Source organism: Schistocerca serialis, chromosome 1 (assembly GCF_023864345.2).
Source record: "Schistocerca serialis cubense isolate TAMUIC-IGC-003099 chromosome 1, iqSchSeri2.2, whole genome shotgun sequence".
In the NCBI taxonomy this organism is placed as follows: domain Eukaryota; kingdom Metazoa; phylum Arthropoda; class Insecta; order Orthoptera; family Acrididae; genus Schistocerca; species Schistocerca serialis.
Window position 1 is genome coordinate 851,154,694 of NC_064638.1, and position 17,476 is coordinate 851,172,169.

Genomic DNA, 17,476 nt, shown 5'->3' on the forward strand with positions numbered 1-17,476 from the left:
TCCCTCAGCATCACCTGATTTAATATGACTACATTCCATTATCCTCATTTTGTTTTTGTTGATGTTCATCTCGTATCCTCCTTTCAAGACACTGTCCATTCTGTTCAACTGCTCTTCCAGGCCCTTAGCTGCCTCTGACAGAATTACAATGTCATCAGCAAACCTCAAAGTTTTTATTTCTTCTCCATGGATTTTAATTTGTACTCCAGTTTTTCTTTTGTTTCCTTTATTGCTTGCTCAATATACAGATTGAATAACATCAGGAATAGTCTACAACCCTGCCTCACTCCCTTCCCAACCACTACTTTCCTTCCATGCCCCTGGACTGTTATAACTGCCATCTGGTTTCTGTACAAATTGCAAATAGCCTTTCGCTCCCTGTATTTTACCCCTGCCACCTTCAGATTTTGAAAGAGAGTTTTCCAGTCAACATTGTCAAAAGCCTTCTCTAAGTCTACAAATGCTAGAAATGTATGTTTGCCTTTCCTTAAACTATTTTCTAATATAAGTGGTACGCTCAGTATTGCCTTACGCGTTCCAACATTTCTATGGAATCCAAACTGATCTTCCCCGAGGTCAGCTTCTACCAATTTTTCCATTCCTCTGTAAAGAATTCGTGTTAGTATTTTGCAGCCATGACTTATTAAACTGATAGTTCGGTATTTTCCACATCTGTCAATACCTGCTTTCTTTGAGATTGGAATTATTATATTCTTCTTGAAGTCTGAGGGTATTTTGCCTGTCTCATACATCTTGGTCACCAGATGGTAGAGTTTTGTCAGGTCAGGCTCTCCCAAGGCTATCAGTAGTTCTAATGGAATTTTGTCTACTCCCGAGGCGTTGTTTCAACTTAGGTCTTTCAGTACTCTGTCAAACTCTTCACGCAGTATCATATCTCCCATTTCATCTTCATCTATGTCCTTTTCCATTTTCATAATATTGTCCTTGAGTACATCACTCTTGTATAGATCGTCCATATACTCCATCTACCTTTCTACTTTCCCTTCTTTGCTTACAACTGGGTTTCCATCTGAGCTCTTGATATTCATACAAGTGATTCTCTTTTCTCCAAAGGTCTCTTTAATTTTCCTGTAGGCAGTGCCTATCTTACCCGTAATGATATATGTCTCTACAACCTTACACTTGTCCTCTAGCCATCCCCGCTTAGCCATTTTGCAATTTCTGTTGATCTCATTTTTGAGATGTTTGTATTTCTTTTAGCCTGCTTCATTTACTGCATTTTTATAATTTCTCCTTTCATCAGTTAAGTTCAATATTTCTTCTGTTACCGAAGGATTTCTATTAGCTCTCGTCTTTTTACTTACTTTATCCTCTGCTGCATTCACTATTCCATCTCTCAAAGTTTCCCATTCTTCTTGTAATGTATTTCCTTCCCCCACTCTTGTCAATCGATCCCTAATGCTCTCCCTGAAACACTCTACAACCTCTAGTTCTTTCCATTTTTCCAGGTCCTATCTCCTTAAATTCCCACCTTTTTGCAGTTTCTTCAGTTTTAATCTGCAGTTCATAACCAACAGAATGTGGTCAGAGGCCACACCTGCCCCTGCAAAGGTCTTGCAATTTAAAACCTCGTTCCTGAATCTCTGTCTTACCATTATATAATCTATCTGAAACCTGTCAGTATTTCCATGTATACAACCTTCTTTTATGATTCTTGAACCAAGTGTTAGCTATGATCAAGTTATGCTCTGTGCAAAATTCTACCAGGCAGCTTCCTCTTTCATTCCTTATCCCCATTCCATATTCACCTACTACTTTTTCTTCTCTTCCTTTTCCTACTATCAAATTCCAGTCACCCACGACTATTAGATTTTTGGCTCCCTTCACTATCTGAATAATTTCTTTTATCTTATCATACATTTCATCAATCTCTTTGTCATCTGCGGAGCTAGTTGACATATAAACTTATACTACTGTGGTAGGCATGGGCTTCGTGTCTATCTTGGCTACAATAATGCATTCACTATGCTGTTCGTAGTAGCTTACCCACACTCCTATTTTTTTTTATTGATTATTAAACCTACTCCTGTATTACCCCTATTTGATTTTGCTTTTATAACCGTGTATTCATCTGAGCAGAAGTCTTGTTCCTCCTGCCACTGAACTTCACTAATCCCCACTGTATCTAGCTTTAACCTATTGATTTCCCTTTTTAAATTTTCTAACCTACTTGCCCGATTAAGGGATCCGACATTCCACACTCCGATACACAGAACGCCAGTTTTCTTTCACCTGGTAACGATGTCCTCCTGAGTAATCCCTGCCTGGAGATCCGAATAGGTTGCCATCATCATTTAACCATAGAGTAAAGCCGCATGCCCTCAGGAAAAATTACGGCTGTAGTTTCCCCTTGCTTTCAGCCGTTCGCAGTACCAGCACAGCAAAGTCGTTCTGGTTAATGTTGCAAGGCCAGATCAGTCAATCATCCAGACTGTTGCTCCTGCTACTACTGAAAAGGCTGCTGCCCCTCTTCAGGAACCACACGTTTGTCTGGCTTCTCAACAGATACCCCTCCGTTGTGGTTGCACCTACGGTACGGCTATATGTATCACGTATCACTGAGGCACACAAGCCTGCCCACCAATGGCGAGGTCCATGGTTCGTGGGGGGAGGGGGCATTTTTAGAATATACATGGCATAAGCTGTGATTATACTGTGTCTAATGAGTAGGGGTAAGTAAAGCATGTTACATCATACATACTACACAGTTGTATATTACACAGACATAGATGAATGGGGCAGTTACTTAACAAAACTAGTCAAGTAAACAGCTGTAAACCTTGCACATACATGGGGAGAACAGGAAGAAAATCTCACATGCAATAAGACATCTAACAAGCAGTGTTCCCACCTGAATTGCGCAGGTGGGAACTGTCACTGCAATATATCTTATGTTCCTGTAACCTCCTGGCCTTGACCTTCACCTATGTATCCCCCTCCCTGTTCCCACTCCAGCATTACACAGGTTCCTGTGCCACCTACACATCTAGTCTTTTTACTTCTATTTCTTTTGTGCCCCCCCCCCCCCCCCCTGTATCTAGCTGCCCTACCCTCTCCCCACCTCCCATAAGCAGCACTTTACTGTGCTGGAAGAAGACCTTTTGGCCAAAAGCTTGTTTGTTTAGCAGTTGTTTTGTTGTACCTGTCTGCGAGTAAATGACTTCACTATAAGGTAAGTAGCAGTCTACCCTTTCCATAATATTGTCATTCTTCCAGCTTGGATTTTCCATTGTTTGACTTTGTTTCTCTCTAAAAATGGTTAAAGTTGGAGACAAAATAAAACATAAACTTTCAAAATTGTTTGCAGAGGAAGATAAGTTACAGAACTAGACTGTACTTTAATTATTCAACTTCACAGCAAAAAGAACATACAAATAAATTCATCAAACTCATTTGCAAAATATACAAAATATTCACTAAAACTATCAAGATTATCTCACTGCACAGAAAAAAATATTACAATGAACTTTTCAGATTCTGATCCCTCCCATCAACTATAAAAGCAATTTGAAGTTCTCATGACTAATCTTTATGATGGATACGAAAAAACGGGTAATAGTGTCTGGAACACATACTGATTTAAACACAGCATTTGACTGTCACTTGAAATGATCATAAAGAAGTAAATACACTGTGACATTGGAAATAAACTACTCAGTTTATTAAAATATTATTTAAGCAATATGTTACAGATGAATCATGTAAATAAGCTGTGATCGGCAATACTACTAATAAAAACAAGGAATATCTCAAGGCTTTTTTCAAGGACATCATCTGTTCAGTGTGTACATTAATAACTTTTCGAATCCTACATATGTAAGATTAGATTTTAGATTAGATTTACTTTCATTCCAATTGATCCGTAGTGAGGAGGTCCTCCAGGATGTGGAACATGTCAGAAAAACAACAATACATGACAAATATTTAAACTAAAACAAATAAGCTAATGTACCATTCCACAGGTCCCAAGTGGAATGATCGTCATTTTTTAATGAACACTAAGAGTCATTTTACAAATACTATTGCACTGAATTTAAAATAAAAAAGTTTTTTATTTATTTATAAGGTAAGAAACATGTAATACAACTACTGTAATACTTATTTACAATGAACACATTACTGCACTGAAATGGTGCAGAAGTTAGATTATACTTACACACACACACACACACACACACACACACACACACACAAATTTTCAGTGAACACATTACTGCACTGAAATTGTGCAGAAGATATGTTGTACTTATATACAAATCAGTTGGTTTTCCTCAGAAATTCATCAATGGAGTAGAAGGAGTTGGCCACCAATAAATCCTTTAGGCTTCTCTTAAACTGAATTTCATTGGTTGTTAAGCTTTTTATGGCTGCTGGCAAGTTATTGAAAATGTGTGTTCCTGAATAATGCACACCTTTTTGTACAAGACTAAGTGACTTTAAATCCTTGTGAAGATTATTCTTATTTCTAGTATTGATTCCATGAATTGAGCTATTGGTTTGAAAAAGTGATATATTTTTAATGACAAATTTCATTAAGGAATAAATATATTGGGAAGCTGTAGTTAGTATCCCTAGTTCCCTAAACAGGCTTCTGCAGGATGTTCTTGAGTTCACACCACATATAATTCTTACTGCACGTTTTTGTGCCCGGAAAACTTTAGCTTGGCTTGATGAATTACCCCAGAAAATAATCCCATATGACATTATGGAATGAAAGTAAGCATAGTATGCCAGCTTTTTCATTTTTATATCCCCTATGTCTGACAAAATTCGCATTGCAAACAGAGATTTGTTAAGACGCTTCAGCAGTTCTGTGGTGTGCTCCTCCCAGTTGAATTTATTATCAAGCTGTAATCCCAAGAATTTAACACCGTCCACTTCTTCTATCTTCTTGTCATCATATGTTAGACATATACTCTTGGGACACCCCTTACAAGTTCTGAACTGCATGTAGTGTGTTTTTTCAAAGTTTAGTGACAAAGAATTGGCTAGGAACCAGTGATTAATGTCTACAAATATTTTATTGGCTGATCTTTCTAAGACTACACTTGATTTGCTATTTATTGCAATGTTTGTATCATCAGCAAACAAAACAAACTTGGCATCTGGTAATGTTACTGATGAAAGGTCATTGATATACACAAGAAAAAGTAAGGGCCCCAAAATGGAACCTTGTGGGACCCCACATGTAATTAGTTCCCAGTTGGATGATGCCTGATAGCTTGATACATGTCTCTTTCCTAATAACACCCTTTGTTTCCTGCCAGAGATGTAAGATTTGAACCATTTTGCAGCATTTCCTGTTACACTATAATATTCTAGTTTACTTAAAAGGATATTGTGATTTACACAGTCAAATGCCTTTGACAGATCACAAAATATACCAGTTGCCTGCAATTTTTTGTCTAATGAATTAAGTACATTTTCACTGTAAGTGTAGATAGCCTTCTCAATATCAGAACCTTTTAGAAATCCAAACTGTGACTTTGACAGTATGTTATTTGAGATAAGATGGTTATAAAGACGACTGTACATTACTTTTTCGAAAATTTTTGAGAATGCTGGCAACAGTGAAATTGGACGGAAATTTGATGCTATTTCTTTATCTCCCTTCTTAAACAGTGGCTTAACTTCAGCATATTTCAGCCATTCGGGAAATATTCCACTGATAAACGACTGGTTACACAGATAGCTTAATATGTTACTTAGCTCAGAATCACATTCTTTAATTAACTTTGTTGATATTTCATCATACCCACTAGATGTTTTTGATTTTAAAGATTTTATGATGGACATTATTTCTGTTGGGGTAGTGAGGGTCAAATTCATATTATGGAAGTTACTTGAAATGTCTGGTCTAAGGTAATCCATAGCAGCATCTACCGAACCTGACAACCCCATCTTTTCAGTAACAGTTATAAAATGTTTGTTAAAAAGTTCTGCCACACTATACACATCTGTCACCAATGCATCATTTACTCTTAATGCTATTTGTTCCTCTTCATGTCTGGTTCTACTGGTCTCCTTCTTCACTATATCCCATATTGTCTTTATTTTGTTATCTGATATGACTATCTTTTCCTTGTAATATATTTGCTTTGACATCCGTATTACAGTCTTTAATATTTTGCAGTATTTCTTATAATGTGCTATAGCATCAACATTGGAAATGTTTCGGATTGACAGATACAGTTTTCTTTTTGTTTTACAAGATACCCCTATTCCTCAAGTAATCCATGGCTTCTTTGTAGACTTTGCTCTAACCTTGGTAAGTTTTGGGGGAAAGCAGTGTTCAAATAAGGTAAGCACTTTATTAGCAAAAATGTTATATTTTTCATTCATGCCATGAGCACTGTAAACATCAGTCCAGTGAATGTCTCTGAGGAGTGTCCTAAAATAATCAATTTTTGGCTTACTGATTACCCTCTTGAGCTCAGATTTAACAGATTTTATATCTTGTTCAGTATTAACATTTAACAGAAGGAACTGCATGTCATGGTCTGAGAGGCCATTGACTATTGGTTTTGTAATATAATTTTGTTCATTTGACTTTTCTATAAAGATATTATCAATGGCTGTTTGTGAGCAAGTGGTTATCCTAGTGGGGAACTTTACTGTGGGAATTAAGTTGAATGATAGTGTTACTAACTCAAATAGGTTCTTATTGGGAGAGTCTTTAAGGAAATCTACATTGAAATCACCAGCAACCACTATTTCTTTGTTTTTGGTTGTTAAATGGGCCAGTACAGCTTCAAGGTGGTTTACAAACAGATTAAAGTTACCTGCAGGTGCTCGATATACACTTAATATTATGAAAGATTTTTTGTGAAATTCTAATTCTGTTGCACATGCTTCCATATGCTGTTCTAGGCAAAATTTATGAATGTCTATGTTCTTAAATTTATGACAGTTCCTGATGAATGTGGCAACTCCTCCTTTCTCCATTTCTGATCTACAATAGTGAGATGCTAACCTAAACCCTGTAACACTTAAAAGTTCTATACCAGTGGTCACATGATGTTCAGAGAGGCAGATTATGTCAGCTGGGTTTGAAGACTCTAATTCATCTATGCAGATAGTTAATTCATTAATTTTATTTCTCAGTCCTCGAATATTTTGATGCAATAAAGATAGCTGACATTTCACATTGACTGACTTAAAATTGGATGGAGTTAAAATATCTGCTGACAGTTGAAAATTCTTAACCAATGGCTGTTTATGTTGATGTAATAAGCTGGAATTATGTTTTTTGATTTCTTTCTCAAACTGAAGGTTTGTCTCAGTTCTAACCTCTCTTAAAATTTGTTTTCTTTCTGTCCTCCCTACCCTAAAAAAGGGTCTTTTCTGAATCCTATAACCACTGGTATTTTACCACTCATGACAGTGCCTCCCCCCTTTAACTTTCCTGCTATTTCCCCAGCCAATTAACCCTTCCCCTTCCTGTTGAGGTGAAGGCCATGCCTAGTATAATCCCACCTACTGACAGAATCAACATGAACCACACCAATGTGTGACCCCGCACCCGACATGAGCAGCCGTTCCAGCTCCAAATTAACTCTCTTGACAGAAGAGTTCAAATGAGGTCGGTCATGGCGCCCAAGAACAGATACAAACTCAACACTGGTATGCCTCGATGCTGATGCAATCTTCGCCAGGTCACACTCTATGCTGTACCCAGGATCTCTGTCAATACTGTTACCTGCCCCACCCACTATAACCACGGTGTCTTCCTTAGTGAAATCTTTGCAAAGTGATCCTAAATCCTCTGTCACCTGCTCCAGACCAGCACTAGGTTTAAAAAAATTGGTGACCTGGTATTCTGATCCTAGTTCATCCTGCAAGAGTTGGCCAACACCTCTTCCATGGGAACTACCTAACAACAACACTTTCTTTCTCTTTACTGATTTCCCTACATTCTTACTTTTCAATTTGCTGCTGAAAGTTTGTTGTGCCCTGTCTACACCTGTAACTGCTTGAGGCTCACCAGCTTCTAACTGAAGCAACAGGTCAAATCTATTTTCCACATTCACCATAAAGCTGTCAGACAAAGTTCTAGGCCTGTTCCTCCTGTTGCCTGTTGCCACTTCCCACCTCTCTTTACCCTTCTCCCTCCTTAACCTGTCAAGATCTCCCCTGGCCTTGTCTAACTCAGCCTGAAGGGCAGCAATTTTCCCCTCCTGTTCCAGTATCTTCCTATCTCTACTACAAATCCTACAAAACCACTGATGAGTCTCATTTACTTCCCCTATTCCCACGCCACTACAGTCACCCACATGGAAAAAACTACAGCACCCATCACACCAAAGCCCCGACCTAACAATTCTACGGCAAGTCAAGCACTTTTCACTCATGATAAACGTAATAATTTATTAAGAATAAGTCAGTTAAATTACAGATAAACACGAAAATATGGTTACACAAATTTGGCCTATACGCAACTGTGTGTAAACAAAAACAAAAGTGCAAAGTTTCTGAAACAACAAGTTAAACTTTACGCTACTTTCCGGAAATGCTAGTTAAATAATGAAGAGGTACGCTAAGTTAAATTGCTGGAGAGAGCAAGGAACAACTAAACGAAATTCTATAGATTTGCTGCAGCAGAACGTAAACAGAAAATACGACTGTACGGTCTTTTCGCGTTTTCTGCTATATTACGTAATGAGAAATGAAACCTTTAATGGTACACTTAAACGGCACACTAATACACTTATTTACCACGTAATCAGTACTAATCTATGTGTTTTATAATCTAAAATAACTTATCTTCACGAGAACACCAAAGAATATACTATATGCTGATGAAATAGAAGTTTATTGTCTCATAACACACAATTTCAAGCCATTGACTTAAAAGTACAGGAGACTTGTCAAAACACAAAAACTGGTTTAGAATTTTCCTTATAATACCAGTAATGTAATATACAGTATTATAAGGAAACTTTATATTCCTTATAATACCAGTAATATAATATACAGTACCCCCCCCCCCCCCCATGAACCATGGACCTTGCCGTTGGTGGGGAGGCTTGCGTGCCTCAGCGATACAGATAGCTGTACCGTAGGTGCAACCACAACGGAGGGGTATCTGTTGAGAGGCCAGAAAAACGTGTGGTTCCTGAAGAGGGGCAGCAGCCTTTTCAGTAGTTGCAAGGGCAACATTCTGGATGATTGACTGATCTGGCCTTGTAACAATAACCAAAACGGCCTTGCTGTGCTGGTACTGCAAACGGCTGAAAGCAAGGGGAAACTACAGCCGTAATTTTTCCCGAGGGCATGCAGCTTTACTGTATGATTAAATGATGATGGCGTCCTCTTGGGTAAAATATTCCGGAGGTAAAATAGTCCCCCATTCGGATCTCCGGGCGGGGACTATTCAAGAGGGTGTCGTTATCAGGAGAAAGAAAACTGGCGTTCTACGGATCGGAGCGTTGAATGTCAGATCCCTTAATCGGGCAGGTAGGTTAGAAAATTTAAAAATGGAAATGGAGAGGTTAACATTAGATATAGTGGGAATTAGTGAAGTTCGGTGGCAGGAGGAACAAGACTTCTGGTCAGGTGACTACAGGGTTAAACACCAAATCAAATAGAGGTAATGCAGGAGTAGGTTTAATAATGAATAGGAAAATAGGAATGCGAGTAAGCTACTACAAACAGCATAGTGAACGCATTATTGTGGCCAAGATAGATACGAAGCCCACACCTACTACAGTAGTACAAGTTTATATGCCAACTAGCTCCGCAGATGACGAAGAAATTGAAGAAATGTATGATGAAATAAAAGAAATTATTCAGATAGTGAAGGGAGACAAAAATTTAATAGTCATGGGTGACCGGAATTCGAGTGTAGGAAAAGGGAGAGAAGGAAACGTAGTAGGTGAATATGGATTGGGGCTAAGAAATGAAAGAGGAAGCCGCCTGGTAGAATTTTGCACAGAGCACAACATAATCATAGCTAACACTTGGTTTAAGAATCATGAAAGAAGGTTGTATACATGGAAGAACCCTGGAGATACTAAAAGGTATCAGATAGATTATATAATGGTAAGACAGAGATTTAGGAACCAGGTTTTAAATTGTAAGACATTTCCAGGGGCAGATGTGGACTCTGACCACAATCTATTGGTTATGACTTGTAGATTAAAACTGAAGAAACTGCAAAAAGGTGGGAATTTAAGGAGATGGGACCTGGATAAACTGAAAGAACCAGAGGTTGTACAGAGTTTCAGGGAGAGCATAAGGGAACAATTGACAGGAATGGGGGAAAGAAATGCAGTAGAAGAAGAATGGGTAGCTTTGAGGGATGAAGTGGTGAAGGCAGCAGAGGATCAAGTAGGTAAAAAGACGAGGGCTAGTAGAAATCCTTGGGTAACAGAAGAAATATTGAATTTAATTGATGAAAGGAGAAAATATAAAAATGCAGTAAATGAAGCAGACAAAAAGGAATACAAACGTCTCAAAAATGATATCGACAGGAAGTGCAAAATGGCTAAGCAGGGATGGCTAGAGGACAAATGTAAGGATGTAGAGGCTTATCTCACTAGGGGTAAGATAGATACTGCCTACAGGAAAATTAAAGAGACCTTTGGAGATAAGAGAACCACATGTATGAATATCAAGAGCTCAGATGGAAACCCAGTTCTAAGCAAAGAAGGGAAAGCAGAAAGGTGGAAGAAGTATATAGAGGGTCTATACAAGGGCGATGTACTTGAGGACAATATTATGGAAATGGAAGAGGATGTAGATGAAGATGAAATGGGAGATACGATACTGCGTGAAGAGTTTGACAGAGCACTGAAAGACCTGAGTCGAAACAAGGCCCCGGGAGTAGACAACATCCCATTGGAACTACTGACGGCCTTGGGAGAGCCAGTCCTGACAAAACTCTACCATCTGATGAGCAAGATGTATGAAACAGGCGAAATACCCTCAGACTTCAAGAAGAACATAATAATTCCAATCCCAAAGAAAGCAGGTGTTGACAGATGTGAAAATTACCAAACAATCAGTTTAATAAACCACAGCTGCAAAATACTAACACGAATTCTTTACAGACGAATGGAAAAACTAGTAGAAGCCGACCTCGGAGAAGATCAGTTTGGATTCCGTAGAAACACTGGAACACGTGAGGTAATACTCACCTTACGACTAATCTTAGAAGAAAGATTAAGGAAAGGCAAACCTACTTTTCTAGCATTTGTAGACTTAGAGAAAGCTTTTGACAATGTTGACTGGAATACTCTCTTTCAAATTCTAAAGGTGGCAGGGGTAAAATACAGGGAGCGAAAGGCTATTTACAATTTGTACAGAAACCAGATGGCAGTTATAAGAGTCGAGGGACATGAAAGGGAAGCAGTGGTTGGGAAGGGAGTAAGACAGGGTTGTAGCCTCTCCCCGATGTTATTCAATCTGTATATTGAGCAAGCAGTAAAGGAAACAAAAGAAAAATTCGGAGTAGGTATTAAAATCCATGGAGAAGAAATAAAAACTTTGAGGTTCGCCGATGACATTGTAATTCTGTCAGACAGAGCAGTTGAATAGAATGGACAGTGTCTTGAAAGGAGGATATAAGATGAACATCAACAAAAGCAATACGAGGATAATGGAATGTAGTCGAATTAAGTCGGGTGATGCTGAAGGAATTAGATTAAGAAATGAGACGCTTAAAGTAGTAAATGAGTTTTGCTATTTGGGGAGCAAAATAACTGATGATGGTCGAAGTAGAGAGGATATAAAATGTAGACTGGCAATGGCAAGGAAAGCGTTTCTGAAGAAGAGAAATTTGTTAACATCGAGTATAGATTTATGTGTCAGGAAGTCATTTCTGAAAGTATTTGTATGGAGTGTAGCCATGTATGGAAGTGAAACATGGACGATAAGTAGTTTGGACAAGAAGAGAATAGAAGCTTTCGAAATGTGGTGCTACAGAAGAATGCTGAAGATTAGATGGGTAGATCACATAACTAATGAGGAAGTATTGAATAGGATTGGGGAGAAGAGAAGTTTGTGGCACAACTTGACCAGAAGAAGGGATCGGTTGGTAGGACATGTTCTGAAGCATCAAGGGATCACCAATTTAGTATTGGAGGGCAGCGTGGAGGGTAAAAATCATAGAGGGAGATCAAGAGATGAATACACTAAGCAGATTCAGAAGGATGTAGGTTGCAGTAGGTACTGGGGGATGAAGAGGCTTGCACAGGATAGAGTAGCATGGAGAGCTGCATCAAACCAGTCTCAGGCCCGAAGACCACAACAACAACAACAACAACAACAATATACAGTACTGAATAATTACATAACTAAGCAATTAATAATTTTTCTTCAAAAGTAACAAACTTTTAAGATTAACAGTCCTAAGTACTCGCTCTCTCCTGCTCAAATTTTCAGGTTGTCATTTATGAATTCTTCTAGTGAATAGTAACATTTCTGCACTAGTTTCACATATAAGGATGTTTTCAGTGTTTCTAAACTTATGCTGAGCAATTCTCTTCCTTTCACTTTGTTATAAATTTTCATACCCATACAGTGTAGAGTTTGAGCATAAAGTTTTAAACTGTGGGTGGGCAGCATAAAATTATTTTGATTTCTGGTGTTGTAATCATGTTGAAAATGATTTTCCACAAATAAATCAGGGCTACTGTGTACAAAGATATGTATAGTGAGGGAACACTTAGTATACTCCGATTTTTTAGGAGTGGGTGACGATTTTCTTCATCCTACACGTGCATATTTCTAATGATGGTTTTACCACAGTAGAGAATTTACAAAGAGTACTAGATAAAACAGAGAAATGATCCGTATGAGTAGTGTCACTCAATCAGAAGTGCATACACCAGACAAAAACAGAATAAACCGAATAAGTACTTGGCATTACTTTTTCTGATCACAGGCCAAAATATTTCCTGTGAAGGGCACATTAATTATCTATGTGGCAAACTAGCTGACATACTTTTTTTTTAAATATAAATTAAGAAACTGTGTGAGCAGACAGTTGTTACTCAATTCATACTTGCTTTATTCCATTCCCATCTGCAGCAAAGAGTATTACTTAGGGGTGATCGCCCAGGAGAAAAATGTATTTTCAGGTGTCAGAAGCAAGGAATCAGATGTATCTCAGGATTAGCTTCCAGAGGGTCCTGCAGAAACTACTTTAAATGTCTCAGGATAATGACAGTGCCTAGCCTATACATACATAAATGTTTAATATATGTTAGAGGAAAAATTCAACACAAGATGTCATGTGCATGTAAACAGTAACAGAAAAATTCACTTGTTGGATTTGCCTTACTCGAGACTTGTTAATCCATAATAACTAAGTGCTTAAGGATAATTTTTTTCCAGTAAGTTACCATTCTCAGCCTGCACAGCAACACTAAACAAATATAAGAGCTAAAATACAATAATTCCTATTCAATAGAAGCATTCCTAGAAATTAATCATCATAATATATGTTTGCTCAAGTGATAAAGGAACCTCTTTGGTTCTTAAATAACTTAGTTATTTCCCGAATGACTGATTAATCCATAAAAGTTTACTCATGCGTAAACTTTGATGAGTCCAACTACATGAAAAATACTGAAAGGTGAATGAAGATTCTATGCTATTGACAATCAGGCTGCAGTTAGACAAATGAATAAGTTGACTTTGAAGTGGATATAGGGCTTTAAAAAAAAAAAAAAAAAAACTATACTTAAATGACCCTTCTAAAACTTGATTTAATGATGTAACTATGCTGAAGAATATATACATCATTGCTACAGCTTCCCTTGAGCATAGTGACAAATTCAGAATTAGTACAGGAGACAGACCAGGAGATTCCATATCATCAAATCATTCTCAGCATTCCTAGAAATAATTTTCAGCCAGGGGAATTTAAAAAAGTTGTTTGAGTTTATGGAACATACCTGAACCTCTTTTGCTTTACTCACGACACTGTACAGTTTGCCTTACTTAACACCTTATAGTAACATTAGCTATAATAAGATAACACTTTGGAAAGATAATCTTACAAAACAATGAGGTCCTACAATTAGTGTGTTTTTGTAATTGGTGACTCACTTCATTGACAACAAAAGAAATCAACAGAAGAGTAAAAATGGCCTGGTGTGGTTTTGATAAACTAAATCATTTACAAAACCAAGCTTTCAATGTGTGTGAAACATGGAGTTTACAGTCAGTAATCACCAGCCCTGACTTAACAGAAGTGAAGAATGGACTTCCAATGAAAGAGCTGAGAATTGCTTCATGACCAATGTAGATATGCATACTTTTAACTATTAGAGGACACATGCAGCCAGACCCAATAACGAACAAACTGATGTAAATAACAAAATTATTACTTTATTGAAAAGGAAATGAACATGAGCAGTATATGTAACCAGGCAAATGGACGGGACACAAATCGTGGAAGTTCTTTGTTGGATTCTAGGAGATGATAAACGACCCACATCATGACCTATGGGAAAGTGGATAGTTGACATTAGGAAACAAGAGCAACACAAATGTATATAGCTGCACACTGCACGGAAAGGTTTTAAGTGCCCAAAACAAGCACTGGATGCTGAATGGCTGATGACAGTTCGTGCTTATGAAATAAATAGTGGTTACATTGTATTCAGTAATCTGTTTTATCTTTAATATTTTGGTTCCTACGTACCATAAACTGTACAGATTATCCAATCAGAGCACTGAATCTATTGTTTAGATTATGACTTACATATTACAAGGGGAAAAAATACTTTTCTTTACACTGCAACTTTTCTTTTCATCTACAGTTACCTGGAGTACTTACTATCTCTAATAACTGATTAGAAACACATGCAATTCTAATGTAAGTGTTTAAGAACAGTCTGACAACAGTATCAGGGGTATAACTTAATGTAAATCTGTATTGTGGTAGCTATTTGATTAGACAAATATGGATAACTGTCTTTCATTTTTGTATGTTATAATTCAGACTGTTCCTTGCAGTCTAGGAAATCTGATTGTAAACCTCTTCTCTGAAGAAACAAAAATTACTATTTAAGTACTATAATCAAGCTATTTAATTGCACAGTGTTGTAAGTAAATGCTGGTAGGACACAAACATACCTATAGCAGCTGTCATCCATGAAGTACTTTGAATCTACTTTTGTCTGATTTGTCAAGTATGGTATAACATCTTCCACTGTCTTAGCCCAAGTATATAAACATGCACTGCCGAAAATAGCGAGCCCTCCACCTCCCAGAGCAACATGAGCCTCCATTGCAGATAGCATTTCTGTATATGTATTTGGAACAGTTCCATCAGTTGGTGGGTTGTACCGAGTACATGACAGAAATGCCAAGAACTTTCGATTATTGCTACCAAGAGAAGACATCATTAGTTCTCTCCCAAAGTGTTCCCACAGTTCATGCGGGTTCATTTTTCGCGCTTTTTCGTGTGAAAGTTGACTGTGAAAAGTGACACAGTCCGGAGCTGATGGGTCTATGTCTGTTTCAAGTTGAAAAGTCTTACGACCAAAATTACAGTCATACAGTTTCTCTGCAATAACAGTTTGAATTAATTTAGCTCCAAGTGCTATTCTTTCGCAAGCACTTCTGATTGAATTTTCAACGCCGGCAGGAGCTTGGAATTTACCGTCGTGACCATGGCATACGATATAAAGCGGAATAACAGAAAGTGATGTTTTCCTAGGTTTGTAATGAAGTTTTAACTCTAACGTTCGTCCACAACATTCTACAACGAGTTCATTTTCTTCTAAACTTAACTCAACTAAGCATTTGAACCTAAAATTTATAATAGGCCATTGCGTTGTTTTAGACAAGCCCGAAAAATTGTTAAACTGTTTTATTTTACAGTTTTGAGGAACACACAGACTATTGTTTTTATTAGTTACTCCACCTTTAATAAGAACTACAGAATAACACAATACTTCTCCGCTTTGCAGATTGGAGACAAAGATATCGTGATCTGCACTATTACAAGTACTAATCCCTGTTCCCTGAGTATTTACTTTCTCCATCTCGCAATCGAGATGCATAGCCTACAAAGTCACTAATAAATGAATTCAAATTACTAGCGACACATGCATATTTCACATACAATAGACCTGCAGCCTTTACTACTTGTCACTTAATTGAGCCTTTACACGCCTCCCTCCCACGCACGAAACTAATTTTGACAGACAGGGTTGCCACAATGCAGACGTAAAAGTGGCCGGTCGACAAGCAAGAGTTTGCGCAGATGGATCGCAGCGTGTTGACGTAAGTTGGGCGAAAATGAGAGACCTGCGCAGATGTGTAAGTTGGAGGCTTGAACGAAATTACGTAGCTGTGGGTGCAGCAGATCACAACTGTACGGACAGATTGTAGCGTTCGAACCGGAGATCGCTGCAAATCTGGAGCGCAAAATGTGTTTCAGTCAGCTGTTTATTTAGTCTCGTGTTTCTCACCTTTGATTACACAGTAATTCTAAAATGTAGAACAAATGTCTTTATTTCTGTCTATGATCAAAAACTTGTTAGGTGATCGGACTACCGGTTTCATCTTCAGATCTGCAGAGAAACATGACAAAAACATAAATACAACTGGTGAATTGTCTACAGCTTAAAACAACAAAGTAGGTCGTTATGAAAAGCATTACTGACATATATGTGAAAATTGTGTGCATTAAATATGACGAGGCATACCTGCTTTAAAAATATGTGCTAGTATAATGGAGCCAAAGTGGCATCGTCAAAAGATAAATATAATATTAGGTCAGCACCGCCGACAAATATTAAAGTATGGTATATACTAGAGTCATCCTTTTAACAACGCTACTGTTCCAAACAAAGTGCCGTACAGGAGCCACAGAGTGTTTATGTCGCAAGCTCGTCAGATGTCGCTACTGTAGATGTGCATATATTCTCCAATAATACAATTGTACAGTATGGAATAAAAAGAAGAATACGACTGATAAAATCTGTAGTGGGCTTACCAGATGTATATATAATTACAGTAATAAAATGCAATAAATGTAAAACATGACCAAGGTTAGATTGTTGAAAAGGAAAAAGTTAAGTGACAGAAATTCTGAAACGCCATTGTGGCAAATTTAAACTAAAAATATAGTGACATACATAAGAACAAGCTTATGGAGTTCACAGATTAATATAGAAATGATGAAAGAAATAGGGAAAGAAGTGAAATGAATGTAAACAGACTATAGTAACTAATGAGCACCCTCTGTTGGTGTAACCGCCAGAATGTCGCATAGGCGAGTAGCGGCCAAAGGAGCTTAACTGCCAGATTGCTCAAGTGTGTGGAATCTGTGCCAAGTAGGACTGACAGGGGTTATTGAATGTATACAGAGTTGGGAAGTACAAATAATCACAGGTTTGTTTGATCCAAGGGAGAGTGTACAGAGATGCTGAAGGAACTGAACTGGAAGACTCTTGAAGATAGACATAAACGATCCCAAGAAAGTCTGTTGTCA

The 17,476-nt window shown here is 37.8% G+C and overlaps 1 protein-coding gene across 2 annotated transcripts in view; it reads right to left on the bottom strand.

The window, feature by feature from the left end:
- Nucleotides 1-16,166, bottom strand: part of LOC126485257 (uncharacterized) — an 80,642-nt gene extending 64,476 nt beyond the window's left edge. For both annotated transcript variants that reach the window (XR_007587967.1, XM_050108862.1), the window contains exon 1: nt 15,109-16,166. Coding sequence is in view for 1 of the 2 variants with exons in the window: in XM_050108862.1 (XP_049964819.1) it covers nt 15,109-16,040 (932 nt within the window). In the remaining variant the exon portion in view is untranslated. The remainder of the gene's footprint in view (nt 1-15,108) is intronic.
- Nucleotides 16,167-17,476: the final 1,310 nt, after the last annotated feature.